This window comes from Pelecanus crispus, chromosome 1 (assembly GCF_030463565.1).
Source record: "Pelecanus crispus isolate bPelCri1 chromosome 1, bPelCri1.pri, whole genome shotgun sequence".
NCBI classification, from domain to species: domain Eukaryota; kingdom Metazoa; phylum Chordata; class Aves; order Pelecaniformes; family Pelecanidae; genus Pelecanus; species Pelecanus crispus.
The window spans coordinates 159,320,562-159,342,036 of record NC_134643.1 but is presented as its reverse complement, the minus strand read 5'-3'; the positions used below and the strand labels follow the sequence as shown (position 1 = coordinate 159,342,036).

Sequence of the window (21,475 nt, the reverse complement as noted above, 5' to 3'; positions counted from 1 at the left end):
ATATACATCTGTATATAGAGAGAATGACATGTCCTTGTAATGTACATTTAAAAAACTGAAATATTGGGGCATATATACACAAGAATACACAGATTAGCAGTGCTGTTAAATGACTTGTGTATTTCCCTTGCAGATTCGTTGGTCGAATAAATGTTTACCATGATATGAATGAGCCTACTGCAAGGTAGGGAAAATCCAGGGCTTCTACTCATTTAAACATTTGTAGGGTTGAATAAGTATCAATAATGAGAATTACCTTTGTTTCACCGACATTGTGCTGCCTTGTCTTATTGATAAAATATTTTTCTCTTATAAGTTTACAGACTGTAATTTGATATATCATAAATATTTAATATTTTAATCTGTTAGATATCTCTTATTTTATGTCTTTATTAAACTTCAGTTTTTATTTGACATGCATTTCATTTGTAAATTATGTTGATAGGATTTTGACAGTACTTGGATAATACTGCACCATTAGCATGGCATCTTGGTAGTGCACCAAACATTATGGATAGTTTCACTTGTGTGTTTCTCTCCTTTTTCTTAGAAATTGAAGAGTGTGACCATGCCAAATATCATATTTAGTTTTACTAAGGGGGGTTGTACATTTGTCCAAAATGTCCACAATGTTATGTGTATTCAGGAAGGCAACATCCAGGGAAATGCATTTTGTATGTGGTGTAGGGGAGGGTGATCTATTACCCTGGGTCTGGCACCTGGAAGGGTGGCAAAGAGGCAAGAGTTTTTCTGTCTCTTCTGCCTAGAATCTTCACTCTACCCAGCAAGGAAGAGACTTGCTATACTGATTTTGTTCAGCACCTTGCCACAAAGAGGCAAAGCAATAGGAGGGAAAGGCTTCTCGCTCAGGTGATATCCTAGACCCCAGCATGTGGGAAGTTACTCCATTCTGGCTAAGTGCCTTCCTAACAACAATGTGTCTGTAGAGATGTGATTTTCTATCAGTAAGCAAAGACGAGGGGAAATCTGGCTGCCGAGTGTGTCACTGTCATAGCTTCCTCAGGAAACACCTGTGCAACTGCACTGGAAAACAACGCAAAAATCTCTTATCGGCATCCAGACCGACCATCTCTTGGCAGTTCTGGTCTGTATTCTTCCTGGTGTCTCTCAGATAAGAGGGTCAGGCAGAGAATTGGCCACGTGAGCTGTTCTAGCAACAGCTGCCTACTTGCAGGGAGTAGGGATCCTTTCCTGAGGATCCTGCTGTCCTTCACACATTGAGTGATGTATCACGTGATAGTAGATTGCTACAGTTGGCTAGGAAAACCGTCTTTTTTGCTTCTTTCACCTTAAAGATTCTTTTGGCTAATAAAGCCAGTCAGAAAGGGACTTGGGTGGGAGACAGAAGGAAAATAAGCAGAAAAGACCTTTTTAATCTCAACAGCAACAGATTGATCTGTCTATAACACTGTGAATGAGAAGAAAATCTGTGGCATTAAACCTTGTATTCCTTGGACAGCACTATTAAAGCAATTGGTATTTTTTACTGTATTGGGGTATAATGTCATATAACCTAAATCATTCCTATAACATCACTCCACTGGTTTAAATGGAACTAGTTTCAAGTTTTACATCATAGTTAGGGCCCTGGGGTTTTTGTTTGTTTAGAGTTTCTTGATTTTGGGGGGTTTCATGCCACAAGAACACTTCAAATAACATTAAAAAATACTGAACATACTTCTTGTTTCTTTTCCGTTGCTGTATAAATTGAGTCTGACAATTCTGCGTGCTGTCTGTCTATAAAGTAGTCCTTGGTTTTGTACTTATATGGTGATTTGTATTACATATCATGCTCCAAAATACTGTTTTAAACTGCATAGGGATCCTTACATTAATTCCCCTACTCCTCAATAAATTATCTTTACGCTTTGAAATGTATACAGTAAGTATCAAACAATACCTTGTATGCCATTTATACTTAAAATAAAAATTGAAGAATGTATTGTCCTTAGTAAGTAATTCTAACATGCAGGACACTATAGTTTATATAAGCCTAAAAATTACTTGAATCAAAATTTTTCAAAATAAGCACCTTAAATTAGAATGATGAGTCTTTATTTAGCTACCTACATATGTGGTTTTTAGATGCATTAATTTAGGACTTGAATTGTGAAATTATGAGCTTAATTTTAGGCACATATGTTTTTTTAAAAAAAAATCACTTAAAAGCTTTAAATACTGTCTAGTAATTTTGTTACACAAAATAAAAATATTTGAGTAAAACTAATTTCCTGTTTTACATGGCTTCCACTAAGGTCCACTGTTTCTCTAAATGTTTGTATCTTGTAATACTTACCTTTTGCAGGCCATTAGGATCTGAAAATCTGCTTCTTAGAGGAGCCACTTTAAAGAATACAGAAAAAATATTTGGTAAATATTTTATTTAAATGGACCCTGAAGTAATAAACAAACATCAAACAAGGTTACAGCTCTACAGTTATTACTAGGCATATGATTTCTATTGAATCACTTGATTTACAAGTTTTTAATAAGGTTTACTGTTGCTATAATTGCAGTAAAGTAACTGTTAATGATGTACAATGACTATAGAGATTTTGGGGAGGGGGATTTCATAGTTTAGTCTTCAAGGATTAGTGAAGATGACTCAAATTCTTCATGTAAATATAAGGCTTTTGAACAAGCACTGTGAATTAATGTTGTTGTCCCAAAGCAGTTAATGAGCCTGTTGAAAAATTTTAAATGTTTTGCTCATTTGTCAAAATAAACAGATATAAATATGGCTGATTTAAAAAAAAAAAGATCCAGTTCCTGATCAAAATTAGACTTTCTTCTAGCCAGTATATTTTGTGTGTATGAATTGTCTTCATTCCATGGAAAATTTTGAATGTTTTAGCAGAAAAAGGAAGCACAAACTGAGAGATGTTTTTTGGAAATTCTTCAGGAAAGCCTAGTGGGAAGAGTAGTTCTGTTGTAACAAGCCACTCTTGGCTGGTGACAAAAGGGACAAGGATCCAAGTCATCCTCTATCATATACAACTTCCATACTCCCAAGAAAGAAGATCATAGATAGCTATGAACTACTTTAGCCTATAATACCAAAATCTTGCAACTTTTTCTCCAAAAAGAATGTAAAAAGTATATATTAATTCAGACGTGCTCTCTTTGCTTTTAATTGTAATCTAAAATAGATGAACTAATGTAATTAGTTTGTAGTAACTATTTCTGTACACTTCAGAGGATGGTTTTAATATTTCTGTTAACTTGTGTATCGGGCAGAGATGTTCCTAATATGAGTGGTTGTTTCTGGTCTGCCTAACATGTGCAACGTTTGCCATTACCCCAGCACAATTCATATCCTAAATTATTTTATTTTAGCAATGTAAAGGTGTGCTGGTTTAATAAGTACTTTAAATCCATTGTCTTGTTTACAGCTTCTTTTAGTTGTATTTAATCTTCTGAAGTTTAGTCTCTCAATTTGTGTTATCAACAGGAAACTGGTAATATCAAAAGAACACTCCTTTCATGAATTACTAAATTTTCCTGAAGCAAGCAATATTGATGGCTGCTTTTTATTTTTCTTGGATGTATCCTCTAGTTTAGCCCTATATGGATTTTCTTTTAAAATTTATGACTTAAATTCTAAAATTAAAGCCAAAAAAGAACTTAAAAACACAGGGGATTTATTCAAAACCTAGCTTTGGTCTGGCTTTGATACATAGCAACGTGTTAGCAATTGGGAACTGTGACTCTGGAACGGGATGTAAATGCTGCTTAAAATTTCCCTCTAAGAACCAAGGTATTAAAGCCATTTCTAGTTTTTGAGCATCATCCAAATCTTTTTCTTCAAACTACAGAGAATTAAAGAAATGACAGGGTATAATTATCTAGTGAGTTGTGCTTTTATTAAGTTGTTGTACTGTGCAATCTTTAGTAAAACAAGTTGTCTAATTTCAGGTGTTGCTATCTACACTGGCATGGAAACTAAGATGGCATTAAATTACCAGGCAAAATCACAGAAGCGATCTGCTGTAGAAAAGTAAAATAACTAATATTTATTTTAGGGGTGGAAAACTGCATGTTTGAATAGTGAATAAAAGGGTTTGGTGGTTGTGTTGTGTTTTTTTTTTTTTTTCTAAAAGCGTGTGTTTCATTGAAATTAAAAAAGAGGTGCAGGGACTTAAAATTTGCTTTTTTTTGTGTATCATTTTTTTACATATAAAATGCATCATATAACACTATAAATGAGGTTCTCAATACTGAATTTTTATTAAATGTTAAATATTTTTTAAAAAGCCACCTTAATGTAATGCTTACCTTTTGATGTGTTTTGCTGTTCTGGAAGACTTTTCTTTCACTAGTTAGAGTACACCTACTGACAGCTTTCCAAGATTATGTGCTTCAATATCCTAACATTCCTTTACATTGCAATTAAGTCTTGAATTCAGTAAAAATAACTGTCTTGATGCACTTCACTTTGGATCAACTGCAGTAACACAAAGCCTGTCTGTGGCAGGTTTTCCGTGGTTTAGCTATAATTAAAAGTTCTGTATAGGCATATATGATGGGAAAGGAAGACACTGCTATGTGAGTGTTTTTATATTGGTTCAGGGAAATGGCATAAAAAGGTCTTCAGATACAAGCCTGGTTATTCTGTTATGATTCCATCTATGCTATTGTTTTCACTGATATACTATGTTTGGTAACATGTTGCACACATTTTGGAAACAATTATAGCAGTTAACTTTTTAAATAGAAAAAGTCCTCAATTATATTTTTCTTCATTGGGAAAACACTGTAGAGAAGTTTTTTAACATTATAGCGTTGTTAGACTTGCCGTAAATGTTAGGCTGAAACACAAGTATAACATTTTTTAATAAACTCTGTAGTTTGTGTGCTAATGGAAATTTTTATTTTGTCCTTTTTTTTTTTTTTTTTTTAGATCAATGAATGTGTTCCTTATTGTATACCTCTGTATTCTCATCAGTAAAGCACTAATAAATACTGTCCTGAAGTATGTTTGGCAGAGTGAACCATTTCGTGATGAGCCATGGTATAATCAGAAAACAGAGCCAGAAAGGAAAAGAAATCTGGTATGGAAATAAGTCAAAATACAAAATAAGTCAGAAGTGTCACTAAACCCTTAATCTGTAAGAATCCTACTGAAAAGTATATACAGCCAGTCATAAATTGTTGCTTTTTTTGCTAACAGCGGTGACAGTATATTTGTAGAAATCTTGAAATTTTTGCACTTAAGTTGCATGTGTTAATTTAACTGATGAGAAAACGTCTCTTTTAGTGTAAAAGCCTCATGAAAGTCTTTTGGAGTGTCCTGTCACTGATGTGATTTACTCAAGAACTGACCTCTTGCAGAGAAATATAGGACTGAAAGGAATCCCACAACTATTGGCAATCATATAACAGATGCGTGTTCAAAAGAATCTGCTGTAGGAATCTCTGTAAAAAAAAAAAAAAAAAAAAAAACCAACACCTTCAAAAGCTTAGTTTCATATAGCCCTGTAACTCTGTCATGAGCACTAGAGACCAGCAACAGAGTTACCGGTGTCCGATGTCCTTACAGGAGCAAGCACACAGTCCAGAATGGATACCCAGATGATCCGAAGTAACAAACCGAACCCAGCAGTACAGAAAGCATAATATTATTTCAATAAATCCTCCTAGTTAGGCTAGGAGAACGTTTCCTTCTTTACCCTAAATGCCTGATGAGCACGCACTAGGCAGGCATGTTCTAGATCTCTCATTACTACCAGTAACACAATCTCAACCTGCTTAGCAGATTGACTGTACCTCCAACAAGTCTCCACCACTGAAAAAGTCAAGCCAGGTTATGTGCACACATTCTACTTGTATTGAGAGAAGGAGGGGAAACCCTTTATTAATGAAATGCTGCCTGCAAGTTATGTAATTTGGTAATCCTTGAATGAGTTACTGTATTTTTATGGTATTTTTCTGGTGATTTGTGAATGCACATTTTATTGTTTTCCTTGTTCATACAGGTGTTCACCGCTCTCATTAGTTGCTCTAGAACTTTACAACAATGATGCGTAACTGCACCCTACACCTGTATGTCTGTAAAGAAAAATACAAATTTAAAACAAAGTTTTTTCTTCATACTAAATTAGTTGTGATGTTACAGATCATGAAGGTGTACATCCTGTGCTGAACTGTGAGCTGTGAAAGGTGTTGCTTACTGTTTGAAGGTTATTAGAAAAAAATAATTTGCAAATGTATCTAGTCGTTGTTTGGGTTTTGATGGTACATGAAAAAAATCAGTATTTTCATCTTCTTTCTTTGGCAGTTTCTTCGAGCATTTACAGACTTCCTTGCATTCATGGTTCTTTTCAACTACATTATTCCTGTATCTATGTATGTCACTGTGGAAATGCAGAAATTTCTTGGTTCTTATTTCCTTACATGGGATGAGGAAATGTTTGATGAGGACACAGGTGAAGGACCACTGGTGAATACTTCTGACCTCAATGAAGAGTTGGGACAGGTAAATTTCATTGAATGCTAAATTTTTTCAACTATTTCTATGATAATTTTTTGTTTTAAAATTGTCACTTCAGGGTTTTTTTTTTGCAGCTGAGTGTGCATTTTCTTTAGTGCTGATTAATTTTAAAAATAAATTTTGAGATCTTCTGATTTTCAGAATAAAAAATTCTGATTTCTCAGCCAGTCAGTGGAAGTCAATTAGCATTACTGTATTAGTAAAGGAGAAACACTTTATGAAGGTAATGATTTCTCTCCACTGACTGTAGAGGGAGATTATATAAGCATCTAACTTCCTTAGAGTAAAAGTCAGATGGAAAAAAGCCCTTTTTTGTCTGGCTAGACTTGACACCAAATCTTCAGACACAAGTTTCATCCAGTAAAATGATTGACTGTCACTCCCATTTTCCAAAAGAAATTTTATGTTTAGTATTCTGTGTTAAGAAAATCATCACCTTGACGCAGATACGCATGAATATTTTTTGAGAAAATATTTAGGATCTCTATTAATTAAAAATGTTTTCATAGATTTTCAAATAAATAAATAAGATGGTGTATTTCCTTATTTTTGTACAGCCAAACTAGTAATTAAGCTTTTAGGGACACATATCTATTTGGATAAAAGGTGGTATTAAGTATTTTATTATGGGAGACAGTGCTGACTGTCTCCCATAAGAACCTCGTAGAAAAACTGATGAATTATGGGCTAGATGAGCAGACAGTGAGGTGGATTGAAAATGCCGAACGGCCAGGCCCAGAGTGTGGCGGTCAGCAGCGCAAAGTCTTGTGGGAGGCCAGTAACTAGTGGTGTACGCCAGGGGTCAATAGTGGGTCCAGTCCTGATCATTAGCAGTCTGGGTGACGGGCCACAGTGTACCATGGGGGTGACCCAGCTGGAAAGCAGCTTGGCGGATAAGGACCCGAGGGTCCTGCTGGACACCAAGTTGAACATGAGCCAGCCAATGTGCCCTTACGGCAAAGAAGGTGAATGGTATCCTCATCTGCATTAGGCAGAGTATTGCCAGCAGGTGGAGGGAGGTGATCCTTCTCCTCTACTCTGCACTGGTGAGGCCACACCTGGAGTACGGTGTCCAGTTCTGGGCTCCCCAGTATAAGAGACATGGGCATACTGGAGGGAGTCCAGTGAAGGGCCAACAAAGATGGTAAAGGGACTGGAGCACCTCTCGTGTGAGGACAGGCTGGAAGAGCTGGGACTCTCCAGCCTGGAGAAGGAAAGGTTCAGGGAGGATTTTATCAATGTATATAAATACCTGAAGGGAGGGTGCAAGGATGGAGCCAGGCTTTTTTCAGTGGTGCCAAGTGACAGGACCAGAGGCAATGGGCACAACCTGAAACAGGGAGGGTCCATCTGAACATCCGGAAACACTGTTTTGCTGTCACAGTGACTGAGCTGCCCAGGCAGACTGTGGAGTCCCCATCCTTAGAGGTAACCAAAAGCTATCTGAACATGGTCCTGGGCCACCAGCTCTTGGTGGCCCTGCCTGAGCAGGGTGGGTGGACCAGATGACCTCCAGAGATGCACTCCAACCTCAACCTTTCTGTGATTCTCTTATAAAATATAACTTACTACTACTAAATTTAAGTGTCATCCCTAGAATTGACTCTCATCAGTACTTGGCATTATTAGTATGAATCCAATGAAGTAAATTTTACTTCTACAGTTTTGAAAGATATTATACATTGTATTTCTAATGAAGGCTTTGATTGTGAATCCTTATTTGTGGTTGTAGTAAACACTGTCATAGTGATATATACACTTTATTCCTTTATTCATGTAATGGATGCTGATTCCAAAGCAGCACACTGAATGAATAGAAGACCTTTGCTTGATAGCATTTTGTATCTTGTATAAATGCATTATGAAATGGAATATAGGAGTTGAGATGGAAGAAATCCATATAATCCTGTCCACTTTGAAAAAAGTTGAATATGGGTATTGTGTCCACAGATAACTAACCACTGGAAAACTTGGAAAGTTGCCTTTTCAGATTAATCAATATTAGCAAAGTCAACCTAGGAAAAAAGTTCACATATTTAATAACTTCTCTTATGACTGAGAGTAAAAATCTGGTTCTTATTTTGTTTGAAGCACTTGATAAATGTTGAAGTTTTTAAACACTGACAAATACTACATAATTGCCTTACTTCTAGTGTTTAATTCTTATCCTTGCATAATGCTCTCAGTTTATCAAACATACGCATGCAATCTGTATATAATACCTATATCCAATATCCAAAATTGAGCTTGTGCCTATCTAGCTGTTCTGGTTTATAGTTCAGGTTTTGGTTTTATTTTTGATGTTGTTGTCCTTAAATGCTGGGGGTCATTGTAAAAGATAAAATTAATGAAAAATTCAGTATTGAGACAATATTGTTATTTCCAGGGCAATAACAGTGCCCATGTGTAAACCGGTATGTGACCATTACTCCAGAGTCCTCATTTAAACTAAGATAATTGTAGTGGGGAATTCTGATACTGCCCTTAGGACTATTCTGACAGTAACTGATCTAAATCCAGGCAAGTACATTAAATAGTGATCCCTGGGAAATGAAATCTGTGTTGCAGCAAGACACTAAAAAACCCAAGACATTAAAAACCAAAAAAGAGCTTGAGAGAAGAGTGAAAGTAGGTTAAACACATTATTTTTGTGTTATGAGGCAAAAGATAGCTTTGCTGATAGTCTGGCACGATGAAATCTTTCAGGGCCCACATTTCCATGGAAGATGACTCCCAAAAGAAATTGTTGTCTTCCTTTCTGAAAGAGCCTTCATAAGGATATTTGAAGGAAGGTGTAACCCAGTAATAATCTCAGTTTTGTTAAGAGACCTTGGAAAATCTCTGTTCATATTCCTGCTGTTTTTAATTTGTGCTCATTTGCAGATTGAGTATGTCTTCACAGATAAAACAGGAACGTTAACTGAGAACAACATGGAATTTGTAGAATGTTGCATTGAAGGGCATGTTTATGTACCACACGTTATCTGCAACGGACAAATTCTCCATGATTGTACAGGCATTGATATGATCGATTCTTCTCCAGGAGGAAGTGGAAAGGTATGATGACTCTTTGTAGGTTCTCGGGTTTTTTACAAGGAAACATGAAAAACTGAACTGTGTTGATGAAGGGAATATTAGAAATATAATATCCTTTAATTTCTCTAATCAAAGTAGATAATGGCAGGAAATGCATCACAACACAGACATTTTCCTTTCCTAGTTTAGAGTAAGATTTAAAGGCTTAATAGGAAGTTTTCCCAGCTTACTGCAGCTGTAAAACTGCATTAAATAAAACCCTAAAATGTAGAACTTTCTCTGGTTCTAAAAAGAAAAGAAATGTAATAGCTGGTTTCCATTTAACATTAGCTACAATAGGGAAAGCAAGGCAGGAAACTCCTCCAGGGGGAAAATGAGTGCTCAACGCAAACACTTACTTAGTCATCACTGAATAAAGATGTGGCCAGAGAATGGTTTATGATCAAATTAAATTACTTTTAAATGTGACTTAATATAACCACATCTGAAATGTGCTAGACACAGCATGTATGTGCTATGGCTTTTTTGTTGTGTAAAGCATAGTTGAAAGTTAAGGAGACTTCACATGTCCATTGATGAGCAGGGTGTAAATGGGCAGAATAATCATAGCTAGAGGACAATATATTTTAAATATATCAATACAGTCTCAAATCATACTTTGGCTATACCCTTCATTATGGCAAAACAAGGCCTCTTAAAATATGTTGGTGTAATTCAGCAGCCTTATGGCTCTCTCCTATGGCCCTCAGAATGTGGTCCCAACGTGCACTGTGTTTTTATCTTGAAATTGTAATGCCACAGTTTGTATTGAACAGCATAGAAGAATAAGATTCAGACACAAAGATACACAGCCAGGTATCTGTGAAATAGAAATCTCTTTTCCTGTGTCAGAAACTGTCATTACCAAACCATCTGAAACTTTACAGAAGTTGGTTGGCTCCAGCTGCCAAAATGTCCACACTCCTTTTATTTTATATGGCTCTGAGAGGTGTTCAAGCAGTGTAAGAAACTGAAATCTGTAAGGCTTGTTAACACTTGTGCTCCAGGTGCTGCATCCCTCTGTCTGGACTTGGGAGTCCTAAAATTGTACCTTGACTAGTATTTAATATGGGTTGTTAAAGTTTAAGCAAAAGTAAAGAAAAAAAATCTTTAGCCGCATCTAGGCACTCAGAGGAAGCAAAAGATGCATGCTGTCTTTTTTGGGCATCAGCAGCTTGACTTGCATGGCAATGCTAGTAGCGCTGGCAGCTATTAAGCAGTTGTGTGGTTACCACTGGGAAGGACTTGGCTCCCCCTAAAGGGTAAGTGACCTGTGACACTGCCTTTATCTGATAATAAATAGTAGTAATCAGTGACATTGCTAACCTTCCAAAAGAAAAGTTTTCAAAGGAATGCTTGAAAGTGATCACACGTAATGGCAACCATTCCTTTCATTTTTTAGGAGAGAGAGGAACTATTTTTCCGAGCTCTTTGCCTTTGCCACACTGTTCAGGTAAAAGATGATGACAGTGTAGATGGGTTGAAGAAAAACCAGCTCTCAAGAAGGTCTTGTATATATATTTCATCATCACCTGATGAAGTTGCTTTAGTTGAGGGAATACAGAGGTATGTGTGTAATTACGTGTTCTACTTTTCAATCTAGAGATCTAATCACTGAAGTTCAAAATTGTTTTCATCACAAAAATCGTAATAACAAACACCAAATCATCTAGAGCTAATTATTTTCTTAACATACAGTCATGATTATTCATATTTATAAGTCAAATAAAAACAGTTTGGGTTGGGTTGGTTTTTTTTTTTTTTCCAGAAGAGAAACTCAGTGTTAAATCCTTATGACATGCTTAAACTGGATAATTATGTATTTGCTGTATTCATTCTCTTGATGTGTGTTTCATTTTACAGACTTGGTTACACCTATCTAAGACTGAAGGACAATTTTATGGAGATCTTAAATCGGGAAAATAACATAGAGAAGTGAGTGGTTAAATATATAACAAAATAGACTGAGTTTTTCTGATATGTTTAATAAATCATTCTTTCCCTATGCCTTAATTTTAAATTCAGAAAAGTCAGAAACTGTACATTTTAGTAGAAAAGTAAATGATCTACTAATATTTATAATTTTAATAGATGCTGTAGTTCTGTATTTTCACTTAGTTTGTTAGTTTGACAGTATATGCAATATGAAATATTAATATAACAACAAAGATGTGGTGTGGGGTTCATGACCTAATCTAATAGTTCCTAATAGTTTTAGGAATTGTGGGTATTTTGCCTTTGTTATATGATAAATAATATTTTCTTAATAGAAAATGGTATGTAGCCCATTTGTTGTTCACAAATAATCCATATCATTTACAGGAGTGTAATATCTATAGAATAAATTTTTATAGCTAGGTCAAAGAAAATTTAAAGCAGGTGCTGATTTTTTGTCATTTTCCTTTGACATGTAGAATAAATCTTGTAGACCATAATTCGAGTAAAATTTTCAATAACATTTTAGTAGTACAGCAGTTTAATGAGATGTACATACTTTTGAAAATGTTACCTTACACTTCTGTAGATGCCTACTGGTTAAGGCTATTGTACATCTGTGTCTTCCTGCATGTGTGTTCTGTTAACTACACAGGGACTCTTGGACACAAATACAGGAACCCTGCTGTTATTTTTCCCCCTTCTAGGGGAATATGGAGGATTTTTCCCAAAGGTTACTTCTGACTTTTGTGGCTCAATTCATAAGAAGTGCAGTCAGTATAATTTGGTGATTTATGAAACAACTATAATTATTAGGAATTTTCTCCAAAATACATCACAGTTTGTTAGACATAGGCCTGATCCAGCTCCTTGTTAGAATCTGTTGTAATTTTTAATGAAATAAACAATGTGGTCTTGCATAGGTTTGAATCCCGGGCTGTTGTAAGGACTTAGAACTGAATGATCTAATTAAATAAGCAGATCTATTTTATAAGCAATTAACAGATGAATCCTGAAGAGATTGGGATTAATGATTAGGGTGCTTCTGTTTGTGCAGAAGGGGGGGCTCTGTTAGATAAAAGGAAATAGGAAAGAGACTAAATGATAGAAGTATATAAACTGATGAATTAACCTAAACAGTACAACAGGAGCTTGTGTTCATTTTTCCTCCTACAAATGAAAGGAACATGGGATAAAATCAAATCATAAAAACAATGGCAAATATAAAACCAGTAAAAAGAAATGTTTTTTCACTTTAATAACTTGTCAGTCAACACTTGAGCAAGATTCATGAAATTAGGTGGGCATTTTTGGGAGATAGGAATAGTCAAAATTAGAAAAATATTAAATAAAGACTTCTGTGTAAGCATCTACACACTTAAAGTTCTAAGGCTATGCCTAGGTATTATAGGTAGGAATTTACTTACATTATAAGCAGTATAGTACTCTACTGCAAGGTTTCTAGTCTTCTGCTTAATAAATTATATTGACTATACATCCAAAGATACTTATGAACGTCATGCATACAAACTGTTTCAGGTAATTAGGAGCTGAGGGCCTCTCCTATGTGTTATTTGAAACCTGCTGTTTCATTCTGTACTAGTTCCATATTCCATAGTACTCAGCATAATTTTCCATGTTAGAAGTCATGTTTTATTTGATATGCTCAAAGTCATAATAACCAGTTTAGTGACCTGGAAAAGCACAGTTGTTTAAAAAATACTCTGTTTCTGTTTCAGGTTTGAATTATTAGAGGTTTTGAGTTTTGATTCTGTGAGACGGCGAATGAGTGTAATTGTTAAATCTTCAACAGGTAGGACTGTCACATTCTGTTTCTTCTTAGATGTTTTTGTTTCACTTGAATTTATTTCAGGTTTATCAAAGAGTTAAGTATTAATCACAGTCTGTGTGTCTTTCTTTATAAAAAAGAGGGGACCTGGTACCAGCATGAGTGCAAAGTTGGAAGAAAACTTTTGGAAGACTTAGTAATTTGGATGTTTTTTTGGAGAGAGATATATTTGGCCATTTTGAATTCCATATGCTGTCTCTTTTAGGTGATATATTTCTGTTTTGTAAGGGAGCAGATTCTTCCATATTTCCTAGAGTTAAAGAAGGCAAAATTGAGCAAGTACGATCCAGAGTTGAACGCAATGCAGTGGTAAGATTCCATTTTGTTGATCTGTTCACGTGATATCAGTGTCAAAAAAAAAAATTAAGTGTCCTTACATCCTGCTTGATCTGGTAACAGTTTTGTCTTCCCTGGCACTGAGATTATTCTATGCCAAAGTGCACACAGGCTGTATGGGTAGCAGTCTGTGTTACTCCCTTAATTCAATCTGTCTTCCATCTCATCTTCCAAATGGCAGTTGTGGTGAGATATGAATGCATTAGATCTGCACAATGGTACGTTATATCAGAGGTCATCAATTAGCTTTTTAGTATGGCATTTTCACAACTGTGGTGGTTTGAATTAACCTTTGAATGAAAGAAAAGTGAAACACTTCACTGAAAATCTCATCCCTGCTTTCAGTCCTCAGACTTAGCAATTGTGATTTGCTGCCTTTGATTGCTTTACAAGCTCTTAAAAAAGAAAATCCATTAGAGCACAATGTAGGAACAGATGTGCTTCTTATGGGGAAACAGTGCAGTGGTCATCCTTGTACTTACATTTTAGCTTGCTAAAAATGAACTTTGAACTGCCTGATAATCTTTAAAAGAAATTGAGAACTTGGTTTTACCTAAAAGGTGAAAAGGTATTTGGAGTTGTAAAATACTGGATTCTGCCAAAAATATGTAAAACCCATTGCAATGGAATATGACTGCCAGTCTTATAAATAGGATAAAATTTGCTGGCATCCAGTACTCAAACTGAAAACAAAGTATTATTACGTGTATGTGAAAAAATACCTACAGTGTTACCTGCTTTTGTTTTGAAGGGAAACTTCAAAACTCTTTGCCAAAGTGCTTTGCTAAGCTTTACTATATGAAACAGCTGTCTGGTAATTACAAGTGAAGGAGGCTGGTGAAACTGAAAGAAGTGTTTACATACCATATCCATCCAATGTCTGTGAAGAGAGAAATCCAGATCAAGAGCTATTTCTTCATCCTGGATAACTGGAAATAGGTCTGGCTTCTACACGCAGAAGCTTCTGAAAGAAGATACAGGCAGCCACCTGGCACGTGCCCTTATCAGTAGCAAGAATCAGGGAGATTTTTTAATAATTCTCCTTCTTGAGTTGGTAATAAGTAACTATACAAAGACATACTGGATTAAAGTTTATGAAGATAAAGTGCCAGTTAAATGGTGTTGTGAGAGGCAATATATTTGAGGTGGCAATACTTCCTTTCTGTGTTGTAGCAGCTTTTTCCCACCTTATACGCTCTATGTACTCCCTTTCTTACTCATCACACAGTTCAAAAGTCTGATCTAGTCTGAAGTACCCACAAATAAATTTTAGTTTTCATTTGACCGAAATGGCACAGTTAGATTTTCACTTTGAATACTCTCTGAGATATTTTGTCCTTGTCCCTTTCTCTGCTGCAGCACACCATCAAAATCAGACTCTGCAGAGCTACTATTTATATTATTGTTATTTATTCTGATTCATCCTGCCTAATTATACACATAGGGAAGGAAACCTTTATCTTGACTCTCCTTTCCCTGGTAATCTCATTCATCCAGCTGGGTGGCTGAGATGTTTCTCTTCTGGAGGACTGAGGTTCGTCCCTCAGGTTGTAACTGCTTCCAGGGCAGCACAGGATCAAGCTGACCCATGTTCTAGTCTAGACTATACTGTACTAGTCTATACCATACTCACTTCACTATAAAAGTGAGTAGCGGGACTCTTCATGTTAATTGTAAAATCATTCCAATTTTTCATACATTCCAGCAAAAACACCAGCAAGAAGTCTAAGAAGAGTTTTCTAAGAGGCATTTTGGTTTTTTGATTGCATTCTTTAGGAGGGACTGCGAACATTGTGCGTTGCATATAAAAAGCTCACAGCAGAAGAATATAGAAATGCACAGAAGCTGCTTCAGAATGCAAAGTTGGCCCTCCAGGACCGGGAAAAGAAATTGGCAGAAGTGTATGAGAAGATAGAGAGGGATTTTATTTTACTTGGTGCTACAGCTGTTGAAGATCGGTTAGTACATTTCTTAGTTTCTTATGTTTAGTGATGTTACCAAAGTAGAATCATAGAATTATAGAATCGTTTAGGTTGCAAAAGACCTTTAAGATCATCCAGTCCAACCATTAACCTAACACTACCACGTCCACTACTAAACAAATTAAGAGTAGAGTAGCAATTTCATGTTTCCTGGCTTGGTGGCTGGATTATTTTTTAGTGAAAGTAAAAACTAGGAATCATTAAAGTTGGAAAGGATCTCTAAGATCATCAGTCCAACCATCACCCAACACCACCATGCCCACTAAACCATGTCCCACAGTGCCATATCTACCCGTTTTTGAACACCTCCAGGGATGGTGACTCCACCACCTCTCTGGGCAGCCTGTTCCAATGCTTGACCACCCTTTCCGTGAAGAAATTTTCCCTAATTTCCAACCTAAACCTCCCCTGGCGCAGCTTGAGCCCATTTCCTCTTGTCCTATCATTATCAGCTTGGGAGAAGAGACCAACACCCACCCCACTACAACCTCCTTTCAGGTAGTTGTAGGGAGCAATAAGGTCCCCCCTCAGCCTCCTCTTCTCCAGGCTAAACAACCCCAGTTCCCTCAGCCGCTCCTCATAAGGCCTGTGCTCCAGACCCTTCACCAGCCTTGTTGCCCTTCTCTGGGCATGCTCCAGTACCTCAGCGTCTTTCTTGTAGTGAGGGGCCCAAAACTGGACACAGTATTCAAGGTGCAGCCTCACCAGCACTGAGAACAGGGGAACAATCACCTCCCTGCTCCTGCTGGCCACACTATTCCTGATACAGGCCAGGATGCTGTTGGCCTTCTTGGCCACCTGGGCACACTGCTGGCTCATGTTCAGCCAGCTGTCAACCAGCACCCCCAGGTCCTTTTTGGCCAGGCAGCTTTCTAGCCACTCTTCCCCAAGCCTGTAGCGTTGCATGGGGTTGTTGTGACCGAAGTGCAGGACCCGGCACTTGTTGACCCTCATACAGTTGGCCTCAGCCCATCGATCCAGCCTGTCCAGGTCCCTCTGCAGGGCACTACCCTTGAGCAGATCAGCACTCCTGCCCAACTTGGTGTCATCTGCAAACTTACTGAGGGCACACTCAATCCCCCTCATCCAGATCATTGATAAAGATATTGAGCAGAACTGGTCCCAAAACTGAGCCCTGGGGAATGCCACTTGTGACTGGCTGCCAACTGGATTTCACTCCATTCACCACAACTCTTTGGGCCCAACCAGCCAGCCAGTTTTTTTACCGATCCAAGCCATGAGCTGCCAGCTTCCTTAGGAGAATGCTGTGAGAGAAGGTGTCAAAGGCTTTACTGAAGTCCAGGTAGATGACATCCACAGCCTTTGCCTCATCCACCAGGCGGGTCACCAGGTCATAGAAGGAGATCAGGTTGGTCAAGCAGGACCTGCCTTTCATGGACCCATGCTGGCTGGGCCTGATCCCCTGGGTGACCTGCACATGTCTGTAGTTGACGAGTCTCTTGTAACTCTTTTTCTGGATTAGAGAATTATTTGAAAAAACTTTTATTTGAATCAATTCCATACATTTAGCCTGCTAAAGCTACACATGGTAACTTTATAATTTAGTAAGCTAGTAACAATAGTTAAGTGTACAAAAACCAGTATATTCAAGCCATTTACATGTAGTTCATGTAATACCTTAATGAAAAAATGTAGGGAAAAGTTTGGGAGGAAAGAACTACAAAATGGGTATTGAGAAAATGAAGGAAGAATCTTTAGGTCTTACGAAAATGCAAAAACTGTCTGTTAAAACTGGGAGGTCACTTTAATAACTCAGCAGTACTTCACTGTTTGATGTCATTAGCTGAAAGCACTGAAAATGTTTTGATTAAAGTACTTGTCTGGGGAATGAAGCATCTTGTCTTTTAGGCTATATATATGAAAGGTGAAACTTTGAAAGTGTCAAAACTAATTATTTATAATGTTCTACTCCCCTAAACAATTTTTAGATTCACACCTTGGGGAAAATTCTTAGATCTGATAACTTTTATTGGAATTTTTTATTTAGTTATAGAAACATTTCAATAAGGACCTCTGAATTTCTCATTTCCAAGCAATCTATCAGTGTATGTTGTCATTTGACTTCCACAGACTACAAGAAAAAGCTGCTGACACTATTGAAGCACTCCAGAAAGCTGGAATTAAAGTTTGGGTTCTGACGGGAGACAAAATGGAGACTGCTGCAGCTACTTGCTATGCTTGCAAACTGTTCCGAAGAAATACACAAATACTTGAGCTAACCACAAAGAAAATTGAGGAACAGAGTTTACATGATGTGCTTTTTGACCTAAGCAAAACTGTCCTAAGACACAATGGCAGCTTAACCAGGGATACTTTCTCAGGGTAAGGAAAAGGTTGAATTTTTAAGCCAGGAATGGGCTTCTGTGCATTCCATAGACAATTAAATTTTTTTGGTAATTAAATCAATTACCTTAAGAGCAGCAACATACTATGTTTCAGTTTCTGTTGTTAGTGTGACTTATTGTATGGTAATTAAGTACAAATTTGTTCCATGTAAGTTTAAATTTTCAGTCATGGTTCTTTATCTCATTACTGGTACTGCTGTAACTGTTACAAGAAAAATCACAACTGACATTTTAATTATATATTTTTCCACTACAAAAATATTCTTGGCAAAAATGATAGTAAAGCAAATACTGTTTCTAACTTCTAAAAGGAAGCAGATATGATTTATTGCTGTAATCAGAGTTAGTATGTGGTGTGACTTTCTTGATAAGACCAAGGCCGTAGGGAGCAACAATATTTGGCCCTACTGAGCTATTTCTAGGGAAGATTATGCTACATTTGCAGACAGGTAACAGGCAACAGCATAGTACCAAATCTTCTGGTGTGCATAAAAATACTTAGTGCCCTAAACTATAAAGAAACCAGTAACTTCTGTGGATTTTGAATATCTAGAGAAGGATAGGTATCATGTATACAGAAGTGATTTCCTTGAAACATAACATGGAAGAAGATAAAAAATGGCATTAAAAAGCAAAAAAAAAAAGGTATAATGTAACTACAGGTAGTGAATTAGGCTACTTATTTGAGGCATAGTGTTTGGAACGCATTAATTGCTCTTTTTTTTCCCCACTGTAAAAACCTAAGAATTAGGTTCTAAAACTTTTTTATCATCTTAAGATATTGTTAAGAAAATAAGTTGTCTTCCAGACATAATGGTGTGTATTTGCCTTGTTTTTCTTTTTAATATGGAACCAGCTAGCAAGTCCATTTTATATGCATTTGCAATAAGTTTTTAGTAAAGGAACAACAAGCTAACAATCATTTGTGATATTTTAGCAAAGTTTCTAAAACTCTTAGCTTTACAGCTTGAAACTCTGAGCCTGAGCATTTTTCTTAGCTCTTCTTAAACTTTAAACCCTATTGGTCTAATCGAGAAAATTTGTATATTCAGTTAAATAAATTGTATTTCCCTATATCAGCTATACCTCATTTAGCTTAAATACCACAGTTTTTACAACATATGTCTAAATATGTTTGTTTAACTTTTTATGCAATGCCAATTTTCTAGACATTAAGACTCATCAGAATTTTTTGTCTTTGGCTCCAGATTTGGAGAATGTGCTAAGATAGTAATAGCAGGATTCTGCCTGGATGTTGAAAGTCAGGCTGACAGTCTTTCACTGTAATACATTAAATATGCAGTACATTCCCTGAACTTCATAATAGTACATTTTTGGTTGTTATCATTGTATAGTAATGGCATTGCCCTATTTGTGCCAATAGTAACAAGGTACTGAAAATACCTGTGAACTGTTATTAAGTATAGTTTACAGTACTTTATATTATTTGTCAAAAATAGCTTGTGTTCTAGTAGTGAAGATGGAGAAGCATAGAATACACTTGTTAATAAATGTGGTGTTTTCCTCGCAAACATTGGTCCTGGTGAAACTACGTTTGTTGAAAAACCATGCACAGTAGTACAGCCTTGGAGCACTGAAACCAGAGCACAAATAAACCTCAGTGTATGTTTAGACAACACTCACTGCTGAGCTGGAGCCTGAGGCTGCTGTGTAATGCAGGCAAATCAAGGTTGCTCTGAAATAACTGGTTTGGATGCTGCAGAAAACTGTTCTTGTAGTGTGGCACGCAGTGTGGACCATCTTCCCCCATTGTTCAGCATATGTTATGGTGGTAAACTGTGCTTCATGTGACCATGGTTACACTTCTAACAATGTCCGAATTATTACAGGTATACCAGTAATAGATTAATATATATAACAATATATTGTAGTGTTATAGATTACATATATAATAATTATGTTATAATATTATAATTAGAGATATACCTGTACTGGACTTAGCCACTACACTAAACACAAAGTAGACATACTGTAAATGTAAGCAGTGGCTTTATTTCTCCAGGCCAACAAGTCTCTTTTAGGTGTTTCCTTCAGAGTGTGGTTCACTTCCTTAAACGTAGACCCTTGAAAAACAAGGCTATTTTCTTCATGAAAGTAGATTTCAGAGTACCAAAGGCCTTTCCCTTTAACTTTTTTCTCTACATTATGGAATGTGCCACAAAATTAACCTTCTTCCTGCAACTCAGTTTACCTCACTGCAGTTCTTGGAGCCCTTTCAAACCAAACTGAAAGGTCATTAATTATACACTCATATTCACTGGTGAAGTCACTGAGGTATCAGATTTCTGTCTTCAAACTGGTGAAGCACTTAGTGTTTTCAACATAAGCTAGAATTTTAAAATGTCATAAATAGCAGTCCTACACAAGGAATTTCCTTTAGAAGTATATTAATTTTGCAGTATTCCATACTCATTATTTTTTCATTAATTAATTTTCACAAAAGAACTATTGCCAAATTTAGAATATGTCTGAGAATTTTACAGTGACTCTTAGTTTATATTTTATCCCTGAACAGACTTTCAACTGATATGCAAGATTATGGTTTAATTATTGATGGAGCAGCATTATCATTAATAATGAAGCCAAGACAAGATGGGAGCTCTGGTAACTACAGAGAGCTCTTTCTTGAAATTTGCAGGAACTGCAGTGCAGTGTTATGCTGTCGAATGGCACCTCTGCAAAAAGCACAGGTTTGTATTTCATTTCATAATTGTTTGTTAGCTGTGCACATATGTAAATATTGGAAGTTAATATTCTGTATGACTTACATAATAACTTAAAATGTTGCTATTTACTTTTGTGTCTTCTAAAAAGGAAAAAGCAAAAAAAAAAAAAAAGGAGGGGGGAAAATTTCTACTGGCAAGCAATTCAGAGAATGGTATGCTAAAACGGCACCCAGCTGTGCACCTGAATTTGGTTTGTGTACATATTGTGCAAATTTTATGGTTGGTACATGCTGATAAATAAATGTATTTAATGAACCGAACTAATCGCTTCCTTTTTAACCTAATAATCTTTGAATAGCCTACTATCTGGTGATACTACAAGAACCTGCATTATTTATTACTTTAGAGTGGTATTTTCTATTTTTAACATAAGTGGGAAGCCAAGAAAGAAGAATCCAGACAGAAAAATATGTGCATTATTGTTTTTAATACTTCTTGACTGTTGTGTACTAGTTTGTATCAAGTAACAACATATCCTTCCATTACTGAAACATCTCAATATAGCTGAAGAACTTCTAAAGGAAACAAACATTGGAATATACACTTTTTTTCCTTTCAAACTGTCATGTCTATTTCTTAGTGCTCAGGAACAGTATATGTAGGCCTTATTCATCTTAACAAATGTATTTAGGCAGCACTTTTAACTGTGTGGAAGTTTGTAGAAGTTTTTAGTT

The 21,475-nt window shown here is 36.3% G+C and overlaps 1 protein-coding gene across 1 annotated transcript in view; it reads left to right on the top strand.

Moving 5' to 3' along the window:
* The window catches only part of ATP11A (ATPase phospholipid transporting 11A), a 70,734-nt gene that overhangs the window by 27,088 nt on the left and 22,171 nt on the right, over positions 1-21,475 (top strand). The window contains exons 8-20 of the mRNA XM_075728105.1: positions 134-184; positions 2,327-2,391; positions 3,937-4,018; positions 4,922-5,072; positions 6,299-6,496; positions 9,395-9,568; positions 10,989-11,152; positions 11,450-11,521; positions 13,261-13,334; positions 13,576-13,679; positions 15,483-15,664; positions 17,780-18,031; positions 20,591-20,765. Coding sequence (XP_075584220.1) covers positions 134-184; positions 2,327-2,391; positions 3,937-4,018; positions 4,922-5,072; positions 6,299-6,496; positions 9,395-9,568; positions 10,989-11,152; positions 11,450-11,521; positions 13,261-13,334; positions 13,576-13,679; positions 15,483-15,664; positions 17,780-18,031; positions 20,591-20,765 — 1,744 coding nt within the window. The remainder of the gene's footprint in view (positions 1-133; positions 185-2,326; positions 2,392-3,936; positions 4,019-4,921; positions 5,073-6,298; positions 6,497-9,394; positions 9,569-10,988; positions 11,153-11,449; positions 11,522-13,260; positions 13,335-13,575; positions 13,680-15,482; positions 15,665-17,779; positions 18,032-20,590; positions 20,766-21,475) is intronic.